Source organism: Lactuca saligna, chromosome 3 (assembly GCF_052625555.1).
Source record: "Lactuca saligna cultivar CGN05327 chromosome 3, ASM5262555v1, whole genome shotgun sequence".
NCBI lineage: Eukaryota > Viridiplantae > Streptophyta > Magnoliopsida > Asterales > Asteraceae > Lactuca > Lactuca saligna.
In genome coordinates this window covers 42,351,004-42,364,556 of record NC_136419.1, presented here as the reverse complement: position 1 = coordinate 42,364,556, position 13,553 = coordinate 42,351,004, and the positions used below count along the sequence as shown (strand labels likewise).

General features: G+C 35.8%; 2 protein-coding genes across 2 annotated transcripts; one reads left to right on the top strand and one right to left on the bottom strand.

Annotated features, from left to right (window-relative positions):
* Positions 1 to 4,211: 4,211 nt before the first annotated feature.
* LOC145036012 (WD-40 repeat-containing protein MSI3-like) lies at positions 4,212 to 6,040 on the top strand. Its single transcript, XM_078984502.1, has 5 exons — positions 4,212 to 4,554; positions 4,815 to 5,138; positions 5,212 to 5,477; positions 5,547 to 5,642; positions 5,721 to 6,040. Exons 1-5 carry the CDS (start codon positions 4,246 to 4,248, stop codon positions 5,920 to 5,922), a joined length of 1,197 nt encoding a protein of 398 aa, XP_078840628.1. The 5' UTR covers positions 4,212 to 4,245; the 3' UTR covers positions 5,923 to 6,040.
* Positions 6,041 to 12,065: 6,025 nt separating this feature from the next.
* LOC145036008 (basic leucine zipper 19-like) lies at positions 12,066 to 13,553 on the bottom strand. The gene is made up of 3 exons (XM_078984499.1): positions 13,339 to 13,553; positions 12,422 to 13,126; positions 12,066 to 12,283 (listed from the first exon to the last, which is right to left on the bottom strand). The coding sequence occupies exons 2-3, from the start codon at positions 13,098 to 13,100 to the stop codon at positions 12,270 to 12,272; spliced, it is 693 nt and encodes a 230-aa protein (XP_078840625.1). The 5' UTR covers positions 13,101 to 13,126; positions 13,339 to 13,553; the 3' UTR covers positions 12,066 to 12,269.

Below are 13,553 nucleotides of genomic sequence, written 5' to 3'. Positions count from 1 at the left end.
TTGGCCGATTTTTGAAGAGTGTGTATTCTCTCATAAGTTCTTCCAAGAGCATTTGGTGTTGTGTGAAGCATTTGAGGCATCACCACTTGGGGTGCTAGGCTCACAAGGTTTCAAGGAACACAAGCAACAACAAGGTAAGTTATTCTATCTATACTTTATGTTTAAATTGTTCCCCATGTATGCTAGATAGTAATATAACCTTGGAAATCAACTTTGCATGACAAATTAGACAAACATAGATCCAAGGTTATTAGGGTTGCATGTACACTTAGGAAGTGTTAGAATGCTCAAAACCCATCATTAACTCATATAATACATAAGTCTCACTACTAGTCTCTATTATATTATACGGTATGTCACCCATGATTTGGAGTTAGGGGCAGTAGTTTTTGCCCTCAAGATTTAGAGAGACTATCTGTATGGGGATTGTTGTACTATCTACACGTATCACTAGAGTCTGAGGCATTTTATGGACCAGCTGAACCTGAACATGAGGCAGCGCAGGTGGCTGGACGTAGTCAATGATTTTGACTGCAAGATCCTTTACCATTCGGGTAAAGCGAATGCGATGGTGGATGCTTTGAGCCGCAAGTCGGATGGATTTTCGGATATGGAGATGTATATGAGGATATCAGTGGATTCCCCACTTTTGGGATTGATCAGGGAGGCTCAGGCCGAGGGTGTTTGGGAAGAGAATTGAAAGAAAGAGAGGATCAAGGATGAGATTGGTAGATTTCTCTCAGATAATCGTGGGTTGTTGACTCGATGTGGATGGGTCTGGGTTCCGATGTATGGTAGGGTCAGATAGATTGTGTTAGAGGAGGCTCACAAATCTTGCTTTTCTATTCATATAGGGTCACCAAGATGTATCGGGGATTTGAGATTGGGTTATTGGTGGTCGTGTATAAAGAGAGAGATAGCCTAGTATATTGAGAGGTGCATGTCCTACATGATTATCAAAGCTGAGCATCATAGGCAGCATGGTAAGCTGCAGCCTCTGGAGGTTCCCATGTGGAAATAGGAACAAAATTCAATGGATTTTATCACCAAGTTGCCAAGGATGGAAAAGAGTTTTGATGCTATATGGGTCATTGTGGGTCGATTGACTAAGAGTTCCCACTTTTTGGCGATTTGGGAGAGTTCTTCAACTGACAAGTTGGACGATGTGTATGTTCGCGAGATTGTTGCTCGCCATGGGGTTCCAGTATCAATCGTTTCAGACAGTGACGTTTGGTTCACCTCCCATTTTTGGAAGAAGTTCCACGAGAAATTGGGCATGAGGTTGCACTTCAACACTACTTATCATCCGCAGACCAACGGCCAGAGTGAGCGGACGATACAGACCATTGAGGATATGCTGCGGGCCTGCGTTATCAATTTCGGTAGGAGTTGAGACTCCTACCTACCTCTTGCAAAGTTTTCTTATAACAACAATTATCACTCCATCATTGGTGCTCCGTCTTTCGAGCTCTTATATTAACAGAGATGTCGTACCCCGGTTTGTTAGGGCGAGGTTGGTCACAATTTTATAAGATGGACCAAAGTGGTCCTTTAGACCACAGAGCTGATTCAATAGATCAGGAAAAGACTACAGACTGCTCAGAGTCGGCAGAAAAGCTATGTCGAACGACGTTGATCCGAGTTGGAGTTTCAGGTCGGCAACATGATATTACTGAAGGTCACACCTTGGAAACGTGTGATACGCTTCAAGAAGAGGGGGAAATTAAGGCCTCAATATATTAGGACTTTTCGGGTGATTGACAGGGTTAACAAGGTTTCCTACAAATTAGATCTTCTTGAGTAGCTTAGACAGATTCACAACAATTTCCACGTTTCGCATATGCGAAAGTGCATATTGGATGAGGAGGAAGTGGTTTCCTTGGATGATATTCAGGTCGATGAGTGCTTGGACTATGTTGAGAGACCATTGGCTATCCTGGAAAGGAAGTTGAAGATTTTGCATAACAATGAAGTATATTTGGTAAATATACGGTGACAGCACCGGATGGGCTCCGACTGGACCTGGGAGCCGGAAGCTGAGATGCAGAAGCATTATCCGGATTTTTTCACCGCAACAAACTTCGAGGATGAAGTCTAGTTCAAGTGGGGGAGAATTGTAAGATCCTGATGTTGAAGTACTTCTAAGTCCATCCTTATAATTTTATTTCATGTCATTTTAGTCCCTAAGTCCAAGGAAATGTGTTTTGAAGCCCTAGTAACAATTTCGTAATTTTGTCCAGAGGAGTACGCCGAGCGTACATGTGTGTACGTTGAGTGTACTGAGGCGTGCCCTAGTATGTTGGCTGTACACTTATGTACGCGGGGCGTACTAGCTCCAGGGGAAAACCCTAATTTTTAGGGTTTGGGTGGTATTTAAGCAACATTAAGCCTCAAAGTTGGGTGGTATTTAAGCAACAATGGACATGGGGCTCTCATGGCCCTAAAGTTGGCACCTTTATGCCATGAGACCCCTCTTAAGGCCCAGATCTGAAGGCTAGAGTCCACATAACACTCCTTAGATCCGAAAAATGGCTTGAAAACCCTAAATGCACCCAAGATCTACAATCTAAAGATGAACAACCAAATGGAAAACCAAAGCAGGAGCATTTTACCTTGATTAAGCTGAAGATGGGATTAGATTTCTGGATCCACAAGCCCCAAGTCGAATACTCAAGATCCTCTTATTCCTTCCAATCTTCACAAGTCAATAAAAGCACCAAAATGGCCTTAACACACACACAAACGGCTAGGGTTTCGATATGCAGCTCTAGGAGAGTGTTAGGGATAATGGAGGCTGAGTTAAGGCGTTTATATAAGGTGCAAACCCTCATATTAGGGTTTTTGTCCAGGCAGCACAGACTCGTTGAGTCCAGTCGCTGACTCGTCGAGTCAGCCACTTAACTCCCGTGTCCAAACCGCTTCTACTCGACGAGTTGGGCCACCAACTCGCAGAGTCCTAGGCCAAAATGCAAAATACTTAATTTAAAAATACATACTAGGAACCAGGTGTTACACAAGCACTCTATACCTATCATTGAATCGCAGGACACCCACTATATCTGGTGTTCTGATTTGGATCTCCCCGAACTTGTGCTCTGATAACGATTCCATCATCGACACATCTATGTCCGATATCCTCTCTTTTTCTTTCTGGTTTGGATCTCGTATACTCAAAAATTATTTCACCATGGATAAAGTTGAAGAAACTATTATTGGGTTTGGAGTTCACGAGAGAACTTGTGATGAATCAAGATCCTTCATAACACTAGAAAGAATCCCCGTTTGCTACGCCCTCTGACATCTTCATCTGCTTCTTTACGAACTCGTTTCCCCATTTTAATCGATCAATAGTCACGTCCCCACTCCACAAAATCCCCTTCATTAACTGACTTGATCCTACAACAATCATCCTTGCAACAAACCCACTGTAATCCTCAACATTTGTGCCAACGTCGTCTACCAAGGTTTTTTTAACAGCATCAAAAGAGAATAAGGTGATTGTTCATGGTTCTTGAAATAAAAATACACCTTTACAGATAATTTGATAAACCCACTTGTGGTTGATCAAAGAAAGTTAAAATTGAGTAAATCTTGCTCCTATACCTCAAAGGATTCTACTTGAAATTTATAATGAAAAGCAATGTTACTGGGCAATCAAAGCCATGCTTTCACTTTCAAAGTTCATGCCACCAACATTAGATGCAACCACCTCCACCCATCATCTCCACACCCATGTTCTTCGAATCTGGTATCACTTGCAAGTTACAATCAGATTCAATAGAATCATGTTCATTGTTCTCTTTTGTTTACATCATGACCTTATTCAACGTATCACTAGACCTGTGGATCGAGAGAAAGGGTAATAGAGATCAGAGTTTAGAGTTTTACCCATTTTGGGGTTTTAGTGAGAGATAGAGAGAGAGAGAGAGAGAGAGAGAGAGAGAGAGAGAGAGAGAAAGAGAGAGGGAAAAAGACGTAAGGGAGATAAAGTTTTACCTATTTTATTGTTATTGTTATTATTGAAATGTTAATAAAATGTAAAACCAAAAACACAGAAAAACTTTGATTTTGGATATTTTTACAAGTGAAAAACTTTTTGTACCCTACCAAAAAAATTTTTAATACCTCAAGGACCAATCTTGTAGTTTTGTTAAAGAAAAATCTTTATAACACTTCCCGCTGCCCAATCTCCCCGTTTCTATGACCCTAGTTCTACGCGGGAAACAATCCAGCAAAGAGTGAGAAATGGCGACGGAGGACAACGGCGGCGAAGACTACCACGTGGAGGAGGAATTCCGTGTCTGGAAGAAGAATACACCTTTCTTGTACGATCTCGTCGTCTCTCACGCTCTTGAATGGCCCTCTCTCACCGTCCAGTGGCTCCCGTCAGAGCCGTCGCTGGACTCCGACGGTTCCTTTGCCGTTCACAAATTGATCCTTGGGACACACACCTCCGACGACTGTCCTAACTTCCTACTCGTCGCAGAAGTCCACTTGCCGGTCAATCATTCGACAGCACTTGAAGGCAATTTGGAAAACCACAAAATCCCTAAGGTCAGCTAGCTATTCAATTGATTTTTACTTATTCTCTATACACAACCATTCCTCACTCAACCTGAATAGCAGGGATCTGAAATTTGACCATGTTAATTTATGCACAAAACACTTCTGTCAATGTTGTATCGAGAACTTTTGTGAATGTTAAGCGTAGACAAACCGTTCGACGAAATTACTGGTCTGATCTGTGAGTCTATGCGCCTGCTTTTCGATAAAGTAACCCTAAAAAGTTTGATGCACCTGTATATGTATTGTAGGTAGAGATTATTCACAGGATAAATGTTGACGGAGAGGTGAACAGGGCACGGTGTATGCCGCAGACTCCATCAATCATTGCAGCAAAGACCAGTTCTTCAGACATCTATGTATTCGACTCCACAAAGCAACCTTTAGATCATGAAGGAGGCCCTTGTGAACCTGACATTAAGCTAAGAGGTCATGACAAAGAAGGATATGGCCTCTCATGGAATCCTTTCAAAGAAGGCTACCTCTTAAGTGGCTCCAACGATTGCAAAATCTGCTTGTGGGATTTGTCTACTATGCCAGACAACAAAGTTCTTGATGCAAAACATATCTACGAGGTAAATAACATCCATTATCATCCTCTTCCTATTCAATTTTCAAGAATTTATGGTTGACTAACACTGAAAACAGGATCATGGGAGTGTGGTTGGAGATGTATCATGGCATTTGAAGAACGAATTTCTATTCGGATCTGTTGGTGACGACTGCAAGCTTATGATTTGGGATTTACGCACAAACAAACATCAACAATCTGTTGTTGTTCATGAGAAAGAAGTGAACTACTTATCTTTTAATCCGTATAATGAATGGGTTCTTGCTACAGCCTCTTCAGATACAACCGTTGGTCTATTTGACATGCGAAAGCTCACATCACCTCTACATGTTTTAAGCAATACGTACATTTCTTAACCTTGACCTTGACTTTGACTTTGACTTTTATCTCATGTGATGATGTGGTTTTGCAGGGATGAGGTGTTTCAAGTGGAGTGGGACCCGAACCATGAAACTGTGCTTGCTTCTTGTGCTGATGACAGAAGGTTGATGGTTTGGGATCTGAACAGGTACTTAAATTATTTAAAATGTTGGGTGAGTTATTTATTTATTTATTTATTAATCTGATGATCAACGTGTTGTATTAGGATTGGAGATGAACAATTGGAAGGAGAAGCAGAGGATGGCCCACCAGAGCTTTTATTTTCTCATGGTGGACATAAGGCAAAGATATCTGACTTTTCATGGAACAAGAACAAGCCATGGGTGATATCTAGTGTTGCTGAAGATAATGCTTTGCAGGTGTGGCAAATGGCTGAAAGCATTTATCGTGAAGATGATGACAATTAAGATTTTTTATTTCTTATTTTTCTTTATTTATGTCTTGAATTGTTACTGTTGTATTGAACATGCCAAGATTCCCTATTAAGTTGTATGGAAATTTGCCATCTGATTTAGGCTTGGATGATATGCTAAAATGGAGTAATACAAACCAGAGAGAAAAGAAACAATTTTGCCCCTCTAGTTGTGTAGAAACATGAGTGTTTTCATTTGGTTGCAATACATCTAAAAAAATGTTGTTTAATATCCAATTCTAGACAAATTACACCTTGTATATTCCCTTAGGTAACGTCATGGTAATTTGTTAAACAACTAAATATGTAGATGAAAATTTGTTTGTTTGTGTTTGTTGGTTAATCTTAAATGGACAAAAATTGAACTTTGTTTACAACCTACTTTTCTACTATGTAAATTATCCAACTAGAACTTTATATTTTATAAGCAGATTATGTTTAGTTGATAAGTTAATTTATTTTTCAAGTTTTTTAAATTGTTATGTTTAACAAGCTAAAAAACAACTTAAAAGTTAGCTTATAAGTTAATTTCTTCTAAAAACTATTTGGATTAGCTTTTCGGGATTTTTTTTTTCAAATATACTTTTAATTATATGTAAACATCATATATTTCTAAATGGTATTGTATGTTATTTTATGACTTTCAGTTAGTTTTATCAAACGTTATTTTTTATCGATTAGTTTATAAACTAGCAAAACGTTATTTTTTATAAGTTAGTTTATAAACTAGCAACTAGCTCTTCAGCTAAAAGTTAGTATGCTAAATATAACCTTAGTGTTAGTTATCAATTTAATTTAGGGTTTAGATTATTTTTGATCACTTAACTTTTGATTTTATGCTTATTTGGTCACTTAACTATTTTTAAGATTTAAAAGGTCATCAAACTTTTGATTTTGTGCTCATTTAGTCACTTAACTTTTGGTTTGGTCACTTAACTTTTAGATTTGTGCTCATTTAGTCACCTAACTTTTAAAATTGTGCTCATTTAATCACTAAACTTTTGAAAAAAATTAAAAGTTTAGTGACCAAATGAGCACAATTTTAAAAGTTAGGTGATTAAATGTGACCAAACCAAAAGTTAAATGACTAAATGAGAACAAAGCCAAAAGTTTAATGACCTTTTAAAACTTAAGAAGAGTTAAATAACCAAATGAGCTCGAAACCAAAAGTTAAGTGACCAAAAATAACCTAAACCCTTTAATTTAATATGACTTTTTTTATTTTGTATTTTCTATATTTTTTAGGGTTAATATCATAAAAAACTTTATATATTGTGTTTTTTTTTGGATTATACTGCAACTTTATTTTGTTTTTTCTAAAATAACTTTATTTTTCCATTTTTTTTTTCTGAATTAACCCTTTTAACATTTTTTTTTTTTCCAAAAAAAACATATAAAATGTGAGTGTTTTTTTGGAAAAAAAAGTAAAAGTTAGAGGGATTTTTCGAAAAAAAAAAGAAAAAATACAAGGTTTATTTAAAAGAAAAAATTAACTTTAATCTGAAAAAAAAAACTCTATATATAAGTTTTTTTTTATTATTTTTTTATTTTATAATATTAACCTTTTTTCTATTTACATATATAGCACATATATAAAAAATATTTTATTTCAAAACAAACTAAAATAGTTATATTAAACATAAAAATAAACTTAAGACAGGAATATAAAATTTTAGAATTTTAAAATATACATTGATATTAACTTTATTTGTAAAAAAAATTGATTTGCATTATTATAAGAAATAAAGTCTAATCTCAAATTTAAAAAATTCGTTAAAAAATAAAGAAGAAAAAATGAAATGTGCACTTGATAATTTGATACGACTGTTTTGTCCATTTGATTTGGCTGAGATGGACTCAGAGTGTTCTCCGACCCTACTTTGTTTTTCGGTTCCACACTTCAACTCCTTTCATATAAACACTTTTGGTTGTTAATTTTAGTTATAATTTGACATGCAATAATTAATATCATTTCAAATGTTAAATATGTTTAATTAGTCCTAAATAAAAATTTAATTTTAATGTATTGATCCAAATAAATTTTATAACATGTACGAATAATTTATTTTGTTATAGTTTTGTAATATTATAATTTATAAAATTATTATAATAAATAAGATATACATATTTGTAAAAAGCTAATTATTAGAACATGTGCTTTTATGATTTTTAAAAGTTACAAAAAAAGGAATTTACTAGAATAGCCAAATTCCTTCATGACTTTGCAAAAAATAGTAAAAAATTAGTATTTTTAAAAAAATAATTACAATAATTATAGGTAGTTAGACTCATGTGAGATTTCATGCCTCCCAATTACGATCTCACCTTCATGGGTTGTTATTTGGCGTACGACCCATGACAACCTAATATTGTGTAGGTATAAAATGTACATTTTTTTATTTATTTTTATTTTTAAAATGTAGATAGTTAAGAGACATCTACGATTTGTTGAAAATGTAAAAATAAAAATCGTTTCAATAATTTTAGGTATATATACTATTGGTCCATGGGTCGAAGATGGGTCAGTTTGCAACCCATATACATGCAATTGCATCTAGGAGGCATGAAATCAGATCACACATGAGCTTAATCACATGTGATTTGTATTGCTATTTTCGGAAACATGTAATTTTTTTTGAAAAGTCATTAACGAATATGGCTATTTTCGTAAACATCTATATTTTTTTTTCTCTAAAAATGGAGTATGATCAAAGATGAAACATTATTTTCACAAATTTAGTTTAAAAAAAATGAAGATGAATTCGAGATTGTCTTATAAAATAAAATGTGTCTTGTTCGTGATCCAATATGTCGAAGATATTCTTAGTGATTTATCTCTCATAAACAACCCTAAGACATAAATAACTCAAGAGACAAGAATACAAGTACTTGCTAAACTCACCCCAACACAATTGACACAAAAATATGTTGTCCCACCATTAGAATTAGTATTATAAACAAAACAAAATCACCCATTAATCAACATAAAAATATAATTCTCCCCAAACATGTTACATTCGATTATGTCTCAGATGTTCTTTCCTTCTAATCATAGGTGTGCATACCAAATTTTGATACTAATCTAGACCGATTCAAAACCGGTCTGGTGTGAATAATAATTGTTAAAGAAACAGAAGACATTTGTCAAGAATCAAAACATATTTGATGTCATTTTCCAATATCTGATGACCCTTGTTAGGAAGTGATGTGAATAACATACGAAACTAAAAGTACACAAATACACAATATTTACATGGTTCAGTTAAGGTGACATAAGTCCATGGAGTAAAGAGGAGTATTCTTATTCACAAAGTTCTCAAACAAACGTTGCAAGTACAATTTAGTAGAGATTCGCGTACTCACTAAGGATTCAAGATACAGAAAAATAAATGACAGACATGCCTATTTATAGACGAGGGTTCAGACCTAAAACCCTAATGGGTCAAGCCCATTAATCCATAGGCCCGTGAAAGGTGTCAACCAATCCCAATATGCCATGCAACAACTTCTTGAACCTTCATTATTGATATATATTGCATGAGCATCAACAAAATACATGATGGAGCATCATGAACCAAGATGGCTGATCATGAATACTCATGGTGCATCATGATGGAGCATTATCCATGGCCATTGTCTATGAGAATCCTCCATGAGCATCACCGTGAACATTATCCACGAGTATTGTCCGTGAACATCATCCATAAGCATCGTCCATGAGCATCACAAGTGGCGCACTCTTGCACCAAGATGGTGTATCATGCTAGAAGATGCATGTCTTGTTCCATAGTGGCACATCTTCTTCACAAGGTGGCATATCCTCCTCCTAGATGGCGTATCTAGCTTCCCAATTGATATACTTTATCTATAGTTGGCTCACCCTTCCAAAATGGCGCATCCTTGCATCATGGAGCATCAGTGATGTTCCATTCCATTCTTAGGTGATCTACTCGTTTCTTTGGTGCTCCGTTCCTTTCTTAGATGCTCTATTCCTTTCTCACATGCTTTATTCTTTTCTCACATGTTTCATTCTCTTCTCAGGTGCTCCATGCTCATTCAAGTGCTCAATTGAACTCCAAATGTTCCATTGAAACCAAATGCTCCATGAAAATGCTACAAATGTTCAAGTCACATTTAACAATAACTATGGACAAATCTGTTTAGGACAAAACTTGATACTATCCAACCAGATTCGAGGCAAAAATACAACATATAAAACTGGATATTGATCGGATACAAACCAGATTGGGCGAACATGATTTCAAAATCCATTTGAAAAACTGCAATCTTTATTATATATATTATTAAAATTTAAAATTTCAATAAAAAAGAAATTGCAATACATTTTAAACTTCAAAAAGAGGAAACAAATCATATCTAATGGAAATATATGCTTTCGTTGTTGTTTTGAAAGTGGTGGTCGTTGGTAGTAGTAGTGATCGTTCATCACTTAGTTATCATTGTTGTATTATTTTTCGAAGGTGAGTTCTTCAGCGGGGTAAGTGGGACCGAGCTCGCTACTACGAGTGCTACTTCATACATGTTTAGTAGTTTCAATTCTTAAAGTATTATAAAATCTAATTTTTTTTTGAAACGGTATAAAATCTAATTGGTTCGTTATTACCAAAGCTAGATGATACCCCATGTTTCTAAGTGAGTCATGTAAATTGGTTGAACCATATTGATAAGCTTCAAATAATTTTGAGCAAGTATTTTTAAATATACGATATACATTTTGAGCAAACTTTATGTCAATATGGAGTAAACCCAAATCATAAGAACTATTTTCATGTAAAGATTCACCCAGCCAATATTTGTTGAGAGGTCTACCATTCTTCGTCAAATGTATTTTGGAATTCTAAAATGGTTATTATATAATCCAATATTCTATATGAATTTTCTTTGGAATGCAAATATCCCAACAATTTAAACATTGTCGTATGTTTCGTTGTATGCCAAGTTAGCCAATGATCAGTACTTAACACAAAGGTACAAATCAGATAACCGATTGGAGCCGACCAAACATCAAACTTTAATTTAGAGTAAATTACATGAATGATCCCTATGATTTAGGGTAATTTGTGCGTTTGGTTCCTAACTTATTTTTTTAACTCGAAAGATCCCTACTCTTTGTTTTTGTTACGCGTTTGATCCCTATCTTACCTAAAAATATTATTTTGCCATTGATTTTTTAATTTATTTAAAGAAACACACCCCCAACCTCACCCCCTTACCTTACCTTACTTACTCCGCAATTTTTCCCTAAATAGATAATAATCTTTTTAGATAAGACAGGAACCAAACGCGTAACAAAAACAAATTATAGGGACCAATGCATAACAAAAACAACAGTAGAGACTTTTCGAGTTAAAAAAATAAGTTAGAGACCAAACACACAAATTACCCCAAACCATAGGGACCATTCGTGTAAATTACTCTTAATTTTACTAAAGCCTTTCTTTTCAAAACTTTGAATCAATTGACTTTGTAGCCAAATTCTACATATACAATGTATGAATGACGTCTAAGGGTCGAACGAATTACGTGACAAAAATGAAGTTGAATAATCTCTTGGACGAGCTCCATCAATCAATGGGTTGTTGAAAAGGTCGAAAGACCAACTTTCTTGAATCACAAACATTGCTTTTGTTACCCAATTCAAACTTTGATTGTATGCCCAAACTGTGCTTTGATTTGACATTGTTACTTGACCTTGATTTGGACCAAATTTCACCGTCTTGCAAAATAAATTCGAGTGGTTTCTCAATATGATACTTCCATCTTCCTTAAAAGAAGTTACCAGATTTATTGCATCAAGCTTTTCTTGGACCCTTGACATTTCACAATCATTTTGAAGCATAAACTTTAACAACCGTTAAGTTGGTTGATGAGGCTCCAATGACCACATTCTAATGCTAGTGAGTAGTGGACGAGATTGTGTTTTTGAGTGGCGTGATGAACAAACATAACATATTCGATAACCGTATATACTAACAAATAAAGGGTAAAAGGGTCATTTTGACCATAAAAAAGGTCACAAAACGATTCCTATGAAACCAGTTTCATTCTAAACCGTTTTTTTTTTTTTTTCTTACCTCTACTCTTACCATAAAAACTAAAGGGCTTTGCACTGTGATAGAATTCAAGTAGAGCATGTAGTCAGAAATTATGAGCTGCCATATATTATTCAAAACAGATGGATGACAACAACATTCATCTAAGCTCCATAAAGATTAAAAAAACTCCAACTAAATAAACATACAAAACATGGACCACAAAACCCTAGTAATCCACTAGTTATTGTACACCAACAAAGATCCATGCATCACTCCAGTACTCAATTCATCTACGACCACCTATTATGAAAGAAAAAAACAATTCAAGATCAAGACAAATTATGTATTAAAAAATCACATCAAAACAAATAAACTTAAAACCATGGTGAAAGATCTTGGAAAAAAATTATTAAAATCTGATTCTTGTTTGATGTTTACCTTTTCTTTTACTTCCAGCAGTAGACTGATTCGGCATCAATCCTTGGTTCCCTAAACATTGTAGATCCTCAAAGTCACAGCCATTGATGTCCAGATCATGGTGCATCGATTCACCACCCTGCAAATTACAAGGATTCAACAAGAACCCACTACTCAAATTCTGATTACCCACCGGATGGTGGCGTTTTTGATAAGGAAAAGATCCGATTTCTCCATCGATTCTCCCTCTAATGTCAACAAGCAAACACTTTAGCCTCGCTACTTCTGCTTCTAATCCTACTTGACTCTGAACTCTTCTCATCAATTGTTGATTCAATGCTGTCAATCTAACTACTTCATCTTCTAATGAAGCTGCACGCGCCTTCTTCTTTTCACGATACTTTCTCACAGCTTCCCGGTTTCCTGATGGACGATTCTTACCTTTTTTGTCGGAGGATTCAGCGGTGTCTTCTGTAGGGGTTTTGTCGTCATCGCTCGTAGCTGGTAGGATTTTGGTGTGGACATGGTAACATGTGTGCGTGTGTGACGAATCAGGTCCCGGAGGGTTGCATGTGTGCTTATGAGTACACGCGTGTGTGTCGTTGAAGATTTCATCGAAGAAGCTGTTCATGGAACCACTGCTCGGGATATCACCCACAAACATCTCGTGGTTGGAGAAATCGAGTTCTCCGTCATCCATTGCTTCCGATTTGTAACCTATAAACCCTAGAAACACAGATAATGAAGATAAAATCAACACAGAAACTAATTTTGATGCAAATTGAGCTCTAAAGAGAAGTAACCACAAAAAATGGTAACTAATCAAGTAATCATGAAGAGATTATCTCTGGATATGCTAAGAATTTCAACAGAATTCAACTGGAATCGTCTAATCGATCAATACACAGTAATTGACCAATTCGATTGAAGAAATTTACCGATAAAGAAACCCTGGAACTGAGTGAACTGTTTAATTGAGTAATTAAGCAATTGAGCGTGATAGATGAAGATGGTAATTTGGGGCGAAAGAGAAAATCCTTTTCATAACAATGTCAATGGATGAAAAAGAACGATCGAAGAAGATGGGCCACTGGCAGAGAGATTCCCGGAAAGGAAGAGAGAGTCCTTTTTTTGTAAAAGAAAAGTAATAGAA

Excerpts from the sequence above, each read along its gene's own strand:
- LOC145036012 (XM_078984502.1), top strand. The coding sequence starts at position 4,246 with ATGGCGACGGAGGACAACGGCGGCGAAGACTACCACGTGGAGGAGGAA. Across the intron at positions 4,555-4,814 it reads AAAACCACAAAATCCCTAAG|GTAGAGATTATTCACAGGAT; the intron begins GTCAGCTAGCTA and ends TATGTATTGTAG. Across the intron at positions 5,478-5,546 it reads CTACATGTTTTAAGCAATAC|GGATGAGGTGTTTCAAGTGG; the intron begins GTACATTTCTTA and ends GTGGTTTTGCAG.
- LOC145036008 (XM_078984499.1), bottom strand. The coding sequence starts at position 13,100 with ATGGATGACGGAGAACTCGATTTCTCCAACCACGAGATGTTTGTGGGT.